This window comes from Lethenteron reissneri, chromosome 69, assembly GCF_015708825.2.
Source record: "Lethenteron reissneri isolate LAM-NWPU_2019-01 chromosome 69, ASM1570882v1, whole genome shotgun sequence".
Taxonomy (NCBI): domain Eukaryota; kingdom Metazoa; phylum Chordata; class Hyperoartia; order Petromyzontiformes; family Petromyzontidae; genus Lethenteron; species Lethenteron reissneri.
This window is the reverse complement of record NC_083847.1, coordinates 5,091,293-5,105,261: the sequence shown is the minus strand read 5'-3', so window position 1 is coordinate 5,105,261 and position 13,969 is coordinate 5,091,293. Positions and strand designations below refer to the sequence as shown.

General features: G+C 46.4%; 1 protein-coding gene across 1 annotated transcript in view; it reads right to left on the bottom strand.

The window, feature by feature from the left end:
* Positions 1–501: 501 nt before the first annotated feature.
* The window catches only part of LOC133360648 (zinc finger protein 850-like), a 32,282-nt gene continuing 18,814 nt past the window's right edge, over positions 502–13,969 (bottom strand). The window contains exons 9-13 of the mRNA XM_061579441.1: positions 13,477–13,489; positions 11,901–11,996; positions 6,975–7,089; positions 3,290–3,424; positions 502–2,035 (exon numbers count right to left, since the gene is read on the bottom strand). Coding sequence (XP_061435425.1) covers positions 1,185–2,035; positions 3,290–3,424; positions 6,975–7,089; positions 11,901–11,996; positions 13,477–13,489 — 1,210 coding nt within the window. The 3' untranslated portion in view covers positions 502–1,184. The remainder of the gene's footprint in view (positions 2,036–3,289; positions 3,425–6,974; positions 7,090–11,900; positions 11,997–13,476; positions 13,490–13,969) is intronic.

Here is a 13,969-nt window from a genome sequence, read left to right as displayed (position 1 = left end):
AAGGGATCTTTAATGTAGGGAGGCTCGTATCGAGGGTCCAATCGTAACGCCAGCAACACCGATATTACAAGCGTCACGTGACCACTGGACAAGGGATCTAGGAAGAGGGAGGCCCGGGACAATTGTGACGCCAGAAACGACGATTACAGAGTCACGCGACCACTGGACAAGGGATCTTGACGAGAGGGAGAACCGTATCGAGGGGTCCAATCGTAACGCCAGCAACACCGATATTACAGGGTCCATTGGCAGTACCTTGTGTGTGTGTGTATCTGGGAGCCATACGAAGAAACAGATGCCGTTTTGGAACCACGTCACCCCCCACCTCCCCTCTGAAAGTCCTTGTTGTGTGTGTGCACGTGGCCGGTGTTGGGATCCAGAGAGCGAGAGTCGTGTCGCAGAGGGAAGCAACAACGAAAATGACGCAGGAGTGCTACCAAAACTTTTATTTCATTAATTATTGAAGATCGCCACCCCCCCCCCCCCCCCCCCGTGTGCGTCCTTGATAACGGTCATGGCCAGGAAAGATCAAGGCACAGTGGGCACGGGCACGGGTCACACAGGGAACACATTTTTGTTTTTATATAACGCAGATTGCGATTTGGATATAGTAATGCAATCGAGAGAATGGTACGTCACAGCGCCAGTATGAATACGCAGTGGTTTGTAATACGGCTGCCACGGGGTAGCACAGTCGCACACGGCTTTGGGATGCTGTTGAATGCTTCTAGATCAATGGTTCTTAACCTTTACTGCAGCCTTGCACCCTTTTGGTTCTCAATAGAAAAAACATTTATGTTAATAAATACGTAGGTTTCATGAAACAAGGCAGTTGTATAACAATAGAGTTTACCCCTTCTGGTAATAAAACAGGTGTTAAGATTTTAAAACACCAAACAGAATCCGTTTTCAAGGAATCCTGTCTGCATTAAACCACACGTACTTGTGAACATGCAGAGAATATGCTCTGATAATATATGCATCGTCTTTAAAACGGATTGGTCCACATCAAGGTAATTAGTACAACGTGGAAGTTGTACCTACGTGCCCGTGCTTAATTTGTTTCGATGATTTACCGTCCAAACAAAATCTGCCCATGTCTTGCACCCCCAGAAAGGGCATCTCGCACAGGGCGAACCGGCTTACATGTCCAATGCTGTGACATCCTCTCATGGGCCGCAGCATCATCGCCAGTGCGTTCTAGAATGCATTTCGAGATTGGAGCGTTGCGTGAACCTCTTCCCACAGTCTTCACACGCGTGCGGCCGCTCGCCAGTGTGCGTTCTGGAGTGCGTCTCCAAGTTGGAGCGCTGTGTGAACCTCTTGCCGCACTCCTTGCACGTGTGCGGCCTCTCGCCCGTGTGCGTCCGCGAGTGGGTTTTCAAGTCGGAAAGCTGCGCGAATGCCTTCCCGCACTCGGCGCACGCGTGCGGCCTCTCACCCGTGTGCGTCCGCGAGTGTCTGATCAGGTAGGTGCGGGCCGCAAATCCCTTGCCGCACTCCCCGCACACGTGCGGCCTCTCGCCCGTGTGCATCCTCGAGTGAATCTCCAAGCTGGAGCGCTGCGTGAACCTCTTGCCGCACTCGTCGCACATGTGCGGCCTCTCGCCCGTGTGCGTCCTGGAGTGCGTCTCCAAGTTGCAACGCTGCGTGAACTTCTTGCCGCACTCGTCGCACGCGTACGGCCGCTCGCCCGTGTGCGTCCTGGAGTGCAACTCCAATTTGGAGAGCTGGGTGAACCCTTTGTCGCACTCGTCGCACGCGTACGGCCGCTCGCCCGTGTGCGTCCTGGCGTGTGTCTTCAATTTGGAGTGCTGGGAGAAGCCCTCGCCACGCTTGTCGCATGCCGCACGCGGCCTCCCATCCGCACCCGGGCGCCGCTTCCGCCCGCCCCGTCCCTTGACGTTGGTGCGCAGCGCGGGGCCTTGGAGCGTCGTCCTTCCGGGTTCGTCCGCCGTCGCTCCCCGTCGCCTGCCGAGGTCTTCCTGTCCGCGCCACTTGGCGTACGGCAGCATCCCCGTCATTCGTCCTTCGTCTAGCAACGCGTGCGGTTTTTTTCGCAATGGCCACACGCGCAAAAGCGGAGGAAAGACAAACACACTCGTTGGTTTTTGCTGGGTGAGGCTCAGGAAACTTAAAAAAATTATATACATAACATGATCGCTGCAGTGATGGCACTGAAAAGCACTCTCTCTAGCGGTGATGCCAAACTACTTTTATTTTTTATTTTACCGGGTAAGGCTCCACTAATCTGCTACGTAGTTCTTTTTCAGAAGCGACCTGGCCATCACAAATGGTATCTCAACGAAGTGGCTTATGTGGAAATGCAAACAGCAAAATACTCTAAACGTGTGACGTTGAAAAACCGGAGGACCCACATAAAAATCTACACGACCAGGGGAAAGAAATACCGCAAACGCCAAATATACAGCAGCAGGCGTTAAGAGTTGGGATTGAACCCACGACTTCCTGTATACCAGGCGATGTAGTTAACATCTCCTCGCCACTGTGCTGTGCTGAAAGTTCACCATGAAGTCGTGTTTATCAGTTACAAACTTTCCGACTCGTATAGACAAAAGCTTTGATTGGGTATACACTAGATAAGAGCTACTTGTGTTTTTGGGGCTGCGTCTTCCTTGAAGACAGGTAAAGCACCTCCGATTAGGCGAGGTCGGCTACATATGGTGCGCGCACATTAGCAGAAACCGAATGTCCAGTGAGACAACTCTTCTGTTGTAAGGGGGAAAGCATTACAGGGACTCCTCTACTTATGAACATTAACTTTCAGAGATACAAACAAACCATTTGTCCAGTTGCCTTTTCGGACCGAGAGTTATAAGTTCAACCGCTGCGCAATAGATGGCGGTGGTGGCATCTACATCTTCAGAACATCAAGAACCAGTTGCATCTACATTTACAGGAGATCAAACAACTTTTAAAGCCATTCTCCGTGTTTAGTGTACATACCGTACAACATGTTTGGAATTGACGGGAGTAAAGTTGGACTTACGAACAAATTGACTTACGAACAGAACTCTAGAACCTAACTCGCTCATAAGTAGAGTCCCTATACGCGTCCGTCCAGCCACTTCGTTGAGCTATCGTTTGCGATGGCCAGGTTCGCTTATGAAAGACAGCTACACGGCAGCTCAGTGAGCCTTACCTAGTAAATAAAAAATAGTTTTATAGTTTATTACTGAGGGTGTATTGCAGCACTGCTGAGCTATGATCGGTGATACAACAAAAAGACATTACTTTTTTTTAAGGCGTAATCAAAGTGGGAACTCACCGTGACCAATGTCCTCCGCCAACAATTCCACCTCGATGAAGTTTCGATCTGCAGTGGCCGGACATCCGTGGGAACTCCCCGTCTCCTTTGGCATCACAGTGGGACCCTCGGTTTTAATGATCTTAACATCCTGAGCTGTTAATTGATAAATACAATTTTAAAAGCACAAATGTTAATGCTAGATAGGAGATATAAAACAGTTGATCATCGATTATCCGGCTGCCTCCAACGTTATCCAGCTTTAGTCCCGGGCCAATCTGTCGAAACTGGCAAAAGCACGCCAAAAGCTGCAACTAGTCTGGCGATCGGCACCATGTCCGTGACGAAAAAAGTAGCTACACTTGATTTTAGTGTAAAATATTATATACGGTACATTATACACTACATACAACTTAGACAATGAAAATACTGCACGTATATACATTACTCCATGATGCAGAGTCTTCGAGATTGGAGTGTTAAGTACAGTACATTAAACACAGTAACTTTTTAAAGTCGCATATTTATTTAGTGTCTATTTGTACGTTTATGTATACCAATTTCAAAAAGTAAACCAATTTACAATGCATAAAAAATTAACCCGTAAAAACAAAGTTTTTCACTATAAATCCTTTATATGCGTGGCGGCTAGAGTCCTCTCGTCCTCTGGCTTGAGATGGCTGCCACCTATGGGTCAGATGATTGTCTGGCAGCATTAAGCAATTGGTAATTAAATATTTTTAAAAAATTCCCTAAAAAGTGTAAAATGTTGTAAAAAAATATTTAACGAAAATTAATTGTCACGCACGAGTCTGTGTGCAAAATGTCAGCTCGATTGGATCACGGGAAGTGGGTTAAAAAACGACCGAAATATTTGCACGGTCGTAAGCAAGCAAGCAAGCACGCAAGCACGCAAGCAAGCAAGCAAGCGAACTTAATATAAAGGATTTAAAAATACCTATAAACCATGTCATACAAGAATGTGCAAAATAAAACTATTTTAAGTAAGCTACTCTGTTACTCGGGGTTCAGACCAAGGTCTTGGACCGACTGCAGCTGGTCCAGAACGCAGCCGGCTGCCAGGATGCTCACGCAAACCTCATTCCGTGACCACATTATCCCGATAATAAAATCTTTAAATTCGCTCGCAAATTAAATGTAGGGTCCAATTTAAAGTGTTGCTGCTAATGTACAAGGCCCTTAAACGGCCTTGTACCATTTTACATTCAACATCCAATTTCACTCACACGCGCTGTCACGACCTCTACCGATCCGCTAATTTAAATCTGCTCAATGTGCCGAGAACTTGACTCTGTACCTGGGACGACTGAGCCTTTGCATGAGCCGTGCCAAGACTACGCAACGCCCTGCCACTCGTGGTCAGACAGGCGAGGTCACTCAACCTTGTTAAGATCTTCTCTAAAGACTCAGACCTGTTTCGCCTGACCTACACTTCCCATGACTGACCCAGTGGACTCTGGACTTTACACTATTTATATTTCCTAACTTAGTGCACGGCGCACTGAGATCCTTGAATGAATTGTGCCTTATAATCGTCAACTATTACTATTATTAAATAATGATTTAGTGATTATCCGGCGCCCCCTCCCCCCGAAGCCGCCGGATAATCGATGATCTCCTGTACTTACAAGAATGATGCTGCTTTTTTTACTTTACCAATTACTCTTGTTTGAGTCTCGTAAAATTCTAGTTTATTTCGCGTTGAAGCCAGGCGAGACCCCAGTCACACCAGGCTGTGATGCTGGGGGATCACAAAAATGTGGTCTCATTGGGCTTTTAATTCAAATGGAATCGGCAGTTAATTTAATTCACAGCGGCCGTGTTTTTTAAAAGTGGTGCGTGCCGGCAAAACCATCGTTTCTAGATTTCGAGTTGTCGCTACAGTAATTTTGCTGTGGCGGTTCCACCAGAAGACGGAGGCTTGTGTTGCTTCCGAGACGTCGTGATTTAATTTGGTTGTTTTCATTTTAATTTATTTAATTTTTTACCTATGTGACTTTACCGAAAAAAAAACTATAAGTGAAGACCATTGTTTATTTTTGGGTTAAAATAAAAAAAATAGTTGATCATTTTTTTAATGAAAATACAAATTCAGAACTGGGTTGTTTCTAGTTTGCCAATCAGGAATAAAGCCCCAAAATGAGCTTCCATGTAGCTCTTCTTTAGATCACAAATGATAGCTCAACCATCATCGTGTGGACATTTATAGCAGAAGCCAAATAACTCTGAACGCGTGACATCGGTTCTAAATGTGGTGGGGGGGAAACTGGAGGGATCTTGAGAAAAATCCATGCGACCAACACGGAGAAAGATGCAAATTCCAAATATACGGCGACAGCAGGCATCGTCAGGGTCTGGATCGAACCCACGACCTCCTGTATACCAGGCGAGGTAGTTAACATCTCCTAGCCACCGTGGTGATGATGAAATAGAGAGACGCAAACTCCAATTATACACTAAGCATCGTTAGGTGTCAGGATGAAACCCACGACCTCGTACATACCAGGCGAGGTAGTTAACATCTCCTAGCCACCGTGATGATGATGAAATAGAGAGACGCAAACTCCAATTATTCACCAGGCATCGTTAGGTGTCAGGATGAAACCCACGACCTCCTGCATACCGGGCGAGGTAGTTAACATCTCCTAGTCACCGTGGTGATGATGAAATAGAGAGACGCAAACTCCAATTATACACCAGGCATCGTTAGGTGTCAGGATGAAACCCACGACCTCCTGCATACCAGGCGAGGTAGTTAACATCTCCTAGCCACGGTGATGATGATGAAATAGAGAAACGCAGACTCCAATTACACACCAGGCATCGTCAGAGGTCAGGATGAAACCCACGACCTCCTGCATACCAGGCGAGGTAGTTAACATCTCCTAGCCACCGTGATGATGATGAAATAGAGAAACGCAGACTCCAATTATACACCAGGCATCGTCAGGGGTCAGGATGAAACCCACGACCTCCTGCATACCAGGCGAGGTAGTTAACATCTCCTAGCCACCGTGGTGATGATGAAATAGAGAAACGCAAACTCCAATTACACACCAGGCATCGTCAGGTGTCAGGATGAAACCCACGACCTCCTGTATACCAGGCGAGGTAGTTAACATCTCCTAGCCACGGTGATGATGATGATGAAATAGAGAGACATCAAACTCCAATTATACACCAGGCATTGTCAAGAGTCAGGATCAAACCCACGACCTCCTGCATACCAGGCGAGGTAGTTAACATCTCTTAGCCACCATGATGATGATTATGATGATGAAAGAGAGACACAAACTACAATTATACACCAGGCATCGTCAGAGGTCAGGATCAAACCCACGACCTCCTGCATACCAGGCGAGGTAGTTAACATCTCCTAGCCACCGTGATGATGATTATGATGATGAAATAGAGAGACGCAAACTCCAATTATTCACCAGGCATCGTTAGGTGTCAGGATGAAACCCACGACCTCCTGCATACCAGGCGAGGTAGTTAACATCTCCTAGCCACCGTGATGATGATTATGATGATGAAATAGAGAGACGCAAACTCCAATTATTCACCAGGCATCGTTAGGTGTCAGGATGAAACCCACGACCTCCTGCATACCAGGCGAGGTAGTTAACATCTCCTAGCCACCGTGGCTGAGACACACACGCACGGCCAGATCCGCCGATCTCACCATCATCGACGTCCTCCTCTTCGTATTTCACCGTCAAATCTGACCACATCTCGAGGCCGAAGCTGTCTTCTTTATTTTCCTGCTTCACGAAAGGCAACTCGGGGTGTGAAGCCATCTGTGGGGAGCACACAACAACAACAACGTTACATTAGATGTTAGTAAGTACACAGCAGAAACAAGTTACCTGCATACCCAGGGCTGTACAGGTGAATTCGCGTCTTGTGACAACGGTGAACACGGTGCGAGAGTGAATCGCGGTGTCAATTCACCTGCTGTAAGTGAACGGCGCGAGAGTGAATCGCAAGTGCGAGAGTGAATCGCTGTGTGAATGTGAATTCAACTCTTCTAACCGGTCAGAGTGAGTAGCGGTGACAATTCACTTGCTGTAACAGTGAACGGTGCTAGAGTGAATCGCTGTGTGAATGTGAATTCAACTCTTCTAACCAGCGAGAGTGAATCGCGGTGTCAATTCACCTGCTGTAAGTGAACGGCGCGAGAGTGAATCGCAGTGCGAGAGTGAATCGTTGTGGGAATGTGAATTCAACTCTTCTAACCAGTGAGAGTGAATCGCCGTGTCAATGTGAATTCAACTTTCGTAACAATGAACAGGGTGAGAGAGAGGAGAGAGAGACACAGAGAGAGAGTGAATGTCAGTGTGAATTCGCGTCTTGTGACAAAGGTGAACACGGTGCGAGAGAGTGAATGGCAGTGCAAGAGTGAATCACTGTGAGAATGTGAATTCAACTCTTCTAACCGGTGAGAGTAGCGGTGACAATTCACCTGCTGTGACAGTGAACGGTGCGGGAGTGAATCGCTGTGTGAATGTGAATTCAACTCTTCTAACCAGTGAGAGAGAATCACTGTGTGAATGTGAATTCAACTCTTCTAACCAGTGAGGGTGAATAGCGGTGTCAATTCACCTGCTGTAACAGTGAACGGTGCGGGAGTGAATCGCTGTGTGAATGTTAATTCAACTCTTCTAACCGGTGAGAGAGAATCACTGTGTGAATGTGAATTCAACTCTTCTAACCAGTGAGGGTGAATAGCGGTGTCAATTCACCTGCTGTAACAGTGAACGGTGCGAGGGTGAATCACAGTGCGGGAGTGAATCGCTGTGTGAATGTGAATTCAACTCTTCTAACCGGTGAGAGTGAATCGCCGTGTCAATGTGAATTCAACTTTCGTAACAATGAACACGGTGAGAGAGAGAGAGACACAGAGAGAGTGAATGGCGGTGTGAGTGTGAATTCACCTCGCGTCTTCAGTGAATTTCACCACCAACCTGCCGGACGCTCCAACTCAGCAGCAGAGCGACGAGATGCGGGACAAGACGACAAGATGCGGGACAAGATGCGGGACAAGACGACGAGATGCGGGACAAGACGGCGAGATGCGGGACAAGACGAATCTGAAGACGCCGTGGTGGAGGTAGCGACGGTTGCCAATTCCTCAATCCCATCGGGCCGGCGGTTCTTATTAACATTCGCTGTAGTCTTGCACCCCTTCGGTTTTTAATTGTAACAAAAAAATAATAATGTACAATTTTGATTTAAAGCTTTCGTGACTGCAGGGATTCATATTCTTGGTTCTTTCGGTAAAGTCACGTAGAAGGGAAATAATAAAATAATAAAAAAATGTAAATATTAAACAATAAACATTCTCACGACGTTTCGACTGCAACACAAGCAATCATCATCAGGTGTGAAATCCACGGCAAGAAAATTTGGAAAAAGGTGAAACGTCGTGAGAATTGTTATTATTTCATGGCGCCTGCTTCTTGTGTGAGCCGATTCCACAGTTTAGGGACCGCGGCGTTTTTGACCTACACACAAATATATATAAATAATAAGACGTCCATACAAAATGTAAATTGCCTTTAAAGTAGCGAATTACCGGATCTGAGTACGTGTGCAAAATGTGGAATTGATTGGACAACGGGAAGTGGACGAAATTTTGATTACAAGATTTGGTCCAGATAAACAGAGGAATCAAGTTAAATAAAAACGTTGAAGAAAAAAATATCTGGCATATCTCGCCCTGCCAGGGGGAGGTGCAACCCAAGTTCAGAGCCACTGCACAAGGTGCAACACAAATGGAACCGACTTTAATAATAAGTCATGATACAAAAACATACAACAGTCATGAGAATTGACTTTTTTTTAATAAGTCATGAGAATTGACTTTTGTGAAGTGTGCGCATTTCATGCGTTGATCGCACCACCAACGCGCCACCGCGCATGGAAAGCATTGGATAGACAGTGTCTGCAGGTCACACGGCTCCAACTATTGGGCGATACGGCGTCAATGTATCCACTCACTCACCCACTCACTCAACCACTCACCCACCCACTCATCCACTCACCCACTCCACCTACTCACTCACTCACTTGCTCACTGAACCACTCACCCACCCCACGTACTCGCTCAAGTCAGTGGCTCATTCAACCACTCACTTGCTCACTGACCCACTCATCCACTCACCCACCCCACCTACTCACCCACTCACTTGCTCATTCAATCACTCGCTTGGTCACTGACCCACTCACACATCAACTCACCCACCCCACCTACTCACCCACTCACTTTCTCATTCAATCACTCACTTGCTCACTGACCCACTCACTCATCAACTCACCCACCCCACCTACTCACCCACTCACTTTCTCACTCAACCACTGACCCACTCACTCATCAACTCACCCACGCCACCTACTCACCCACTCACTGGCTCATTCAACCATTCACTTGCTCACTCAACCACTGACCCACTCAGGACGAGGGGATGGAGGCCAGACGGGACTTAAAATAGCTCCGAATGACTGGTAGTCTTCTTAGCAGAACGTTCCCTAGAATAGGCCTCAAACCCAAAGATGCAAACTTATGAACACCAGAATCCTTACTCTAACCCACCTTTGCCTTGCACACTCAAGTGAATCTGGTTACCATCCAGGGTACTTGAGTCCCGTCAGTCTTACTAGGTAGGATCTGAGCTCCGGGTCATATAAACTAAACTATATTTTTATGAGAATAGGTTTTTCCCTTTTTTTCTGGAAACAAAACAGTTGTGTTAAGATGTTAAAATACCAAACTGAAACCTTTTACAAGGAATCATGTCTGCATTAACCACAATACTTGTGGTCAGAATGCAAAAAAAACATACTCCATTTGAACTTCATTTGCCAGTAAAATATGATAATTGGTTTTTTACCCTTCTATCTGGCAACAAAACTGACACCTTTTTACAAGGAGTCATGTTTGCATAGACCACGATACCTGCAGTCATAATGCAAACAAAAACATAACTCTGATAATGTGCACTGTCCTTGAAGTTGATTGGTCCACACCCGAGACAGCTTTCCTTAGCGCCTGGTCCAACCCATGTGAGACTAGGCTCTAAGGAAAGCTGTCTCGGGTGTGGACCAATCAACTTCAAGGACAGTGCACATTATCAGAGTTATGTATTTTTGTTTGCATTATGACTGCAGGTATTGTGGTCTATGCAAAGATGACTCCTTGTAAAAAGGTGTCAGTTTTGTTGCCAGATAGAAGGGTAAAAAACCAATTATCAAAAAACATACTCTGATAGTATGATGTATTTTTATTTATTTTACCAGGTAAGGCCCCACTGAGCTATGTAATTCTTTTTCAGAAGCAAGCCTGCCTATCACAAATGTCAGCTAAACGAAGTAGCTGGTCGTCATCGTGGACATTTTATAGCTTTACTAGCTGTACTACCCGGCTTCGCCCGGGACTTGTATCCACCACGGCCGGCCGCCTTTGTCTCCCCAGTGGCGATGTTAATACGCCACACCAGTTACTCGTTTGAGGCTGAGTCGACCTATGTGAGGTTCAAATAATCTTGATCGGTGGTGGCCATGAGCGGGAATCTAACTCGGTTCGCCGGGTTGGTAGCGCAGCGTAGCGTTAACCACTACACCCACCGCTCCTCACACACACAGACGCACACACACACAGACACACGCAGAAACACACAGACAGACACAGACAGACACAAAGACAGCACGCTAACCACTACACTACCGCTCCCCACACACCACACACGCAGACACACACACAGAACACACACACAGACAGACACACACACACAGACACACAGACAGCACGCTAACCACTACACTACCGCTCCCCACACACCACACACGCACACACACAGACACACACACAGACACACACACACAGACACACACACACAGACACACACACACAGACACACACACACACACACAGGCAGCACGCTAAGCACTACACTACCGTTCCTCCTACACACCACACACGCACACACACAGACACACACACACAGACACACACACACAGACACACACACACAGACACACACACACAGACACACACACAGACACACACACACAGACACACACACACACACATAGACACAGGCAGTACGCTAAGCACTACACTACCGTTCCCCCTACACAACACACGCGCGCGCGTCCATAGGTACACATACACGCGCTTGCTGCAGACACACACATACACACACATACATAACCGCACATACACACAAACACATACACACACATGCATACACACAAACATACACATACATACAAACACACACATACATACACACAAACACATACACAATACACACACACATACATACAGACACACACATACATACACACAAACACATACAGACACATACATACACACATACATACAGACACAGAGACATACACATAAACACATACACACATAGTCATGACCCGGCTTTGCCCGGGACTTGTATCCACCACGCCCGGCCGCCTTTGTCTCCCCAGTGGCGATGTTAATACGCCACACCAGTTACTCGTTTTGAGGCTGAGTCCCTCCCTCGCCACTCTGCCTCCCTCGCCACTCTGCCTCCCTCGCCACTCTGTAGAGGACGTGAAATTTGTATGAATTTACCTCAGAGTGGCGTGTTGGGTGTCGAGGCCTAGCACCGTGCAGAGCCTCCCGCCTTGCCTGATTTTCCCACCCGGCGAACGCTGGGTACGGGTGCCGGTCCCCCCCCCCCCCCCCCCGCGCTATTAAAAATGGCGTCCACCCCGCGGAGAAAAGTTGCTATTCGTTGCCAGGGGCAACCGCCGTCCAATGAAAGCGGCGAAGGCGTGGCTAGCCGTTGCCAGGGGCAACCGCCGTCCAATGAAAGTGCAGTCCACACACACACACAGACACACAGACATGAACGATTTTATATATATAGATTTTGGTGATTTTGAAAACGTTTTGGTTTAGCCATGTTTGTTTGTTGTAGTACAGAGTTAGCCTGATAACTTTAATCTACATTGTCTTATGGTTGTTATTGTTTGACTTGCATCCCACTGGGATTTTTGCACACAGCGTTGAAATTCGGTGTTTTTTTCTGGAAGACTTTGCTTTTTTTTCCAGGATTTTTCTATTTACGTGTAGTCACTTTCAGATGTTTCTTGTTCATGTTTTTGTTTTGTTGCGGTTGCACCCGAGTCAAGAGTCGCATGGCTCACAGGGTTATATACCTAATACATGAAACTGAAATTTAAAGAAAGATCCTGGGGTGGGCTCGAAGAAGTCTCTGATATTAATTGGAAGAGAGAATGTTCAAAATCCTTTCCTTGACTTTCCCTCCTTAACTACTCTCACGTGTCACCATAAGATAGACCTGTTCTTCAACTGAGGACGGCTGCTTGCGTTGTGGCCGAAACGTCGTGAGAATTATTTTATTATGTTTATATTTTTAATTTCCATTCTACGTGACTTTACCGAAAGAACCAAGAAGATGAATCCCTGCAGTCACGAAAGCTTTAAATCGAAACCCTAACAGAAGGCCGGCACGGCACACGAGGGGGTGGGTGGCCAGCACCACGCCCGGTCCGCTTTTGTCTCCCCAGTGGTGATGTTTACACACCGCACCACGTAACTCAGTTGAGGCTGAATCGACCTAGGGGAGGCCCAGGACCGGTTCAAATATTCGGGTCGGTGGGTTTCTTAGCGCAGCTCGCGCTAACCGCTACACCACCGCTCACCTGTCACCATAACTAAACCACCACCACTTTAAATAACCCCAATACTATTCTTTCAAATTTTCTTGCTGTGGTTTTCACACCTGATGATGATTGCTTGTGTTGCAATCAAAACGTCGTGAGAATTTTATTATTAAATAATTTTCCTTCTACGTGACTTTACCGAAAGAACCAAGAAGATGAATCCCTGCAGTCACGAAAGCTTTAAATCGAAATTTTATTATGTTTTATTTGTATTATTTTATTATTTCCCTTCTACGTGTCTTTACCAAAAGAACCAAGAATATGAATCCCTGCAGTCACGAAAGCTTTAAATCGAAATTTTATTATGTTTTATTTGTATTATTTTATTATTTCCCTTCTACGTGACTTTACCAAAAGAACCAAGAATATGAATCCCTGCAGTCACGAAAACTTTAAATCGAAATTTAAACCCCACTACTCTTTCTTATCTCAACCACCATCATCATCATCTTCCGTACAATTTTACATTTGCTGTAAAACGGCTTGGAAACAGGAGTCAAGTCCCTAAACCGCTGCAGAACAGGTCATGGCAGATGCCATCACCTCCTTCGTCGTCAGTTCAACACGTGGCAGTAAGTAGTTAAGACTTTCGCGAACAATATTATTGATATTAAAGATATTTATTTTGTTGGGTTAGATCGCGTAACTATACACGTGTCGTCAACCCACGTGGAGCGTGCAGAACACTGCGTTATAAAAGTTATTAAAGGGCCGTCCATAAATGACGTCACGCACCTAAGGGGGGGGGGGGTCAGGCATTTGTGACGATGTGTGACGAAGGGGGGGAGGGGGGGGTGAGAAATGTGAGGTCACATCAAAATGCGTAACTTTAAATAAACATAGACAACACGTTCTACTTAATTAAATAGACTTTTCAATAAATGTTTTCTCCTACAACATCAGAGCGCAGCGCCACGTTAAACACGCACTACAGTGACAATAGTTTTAAGC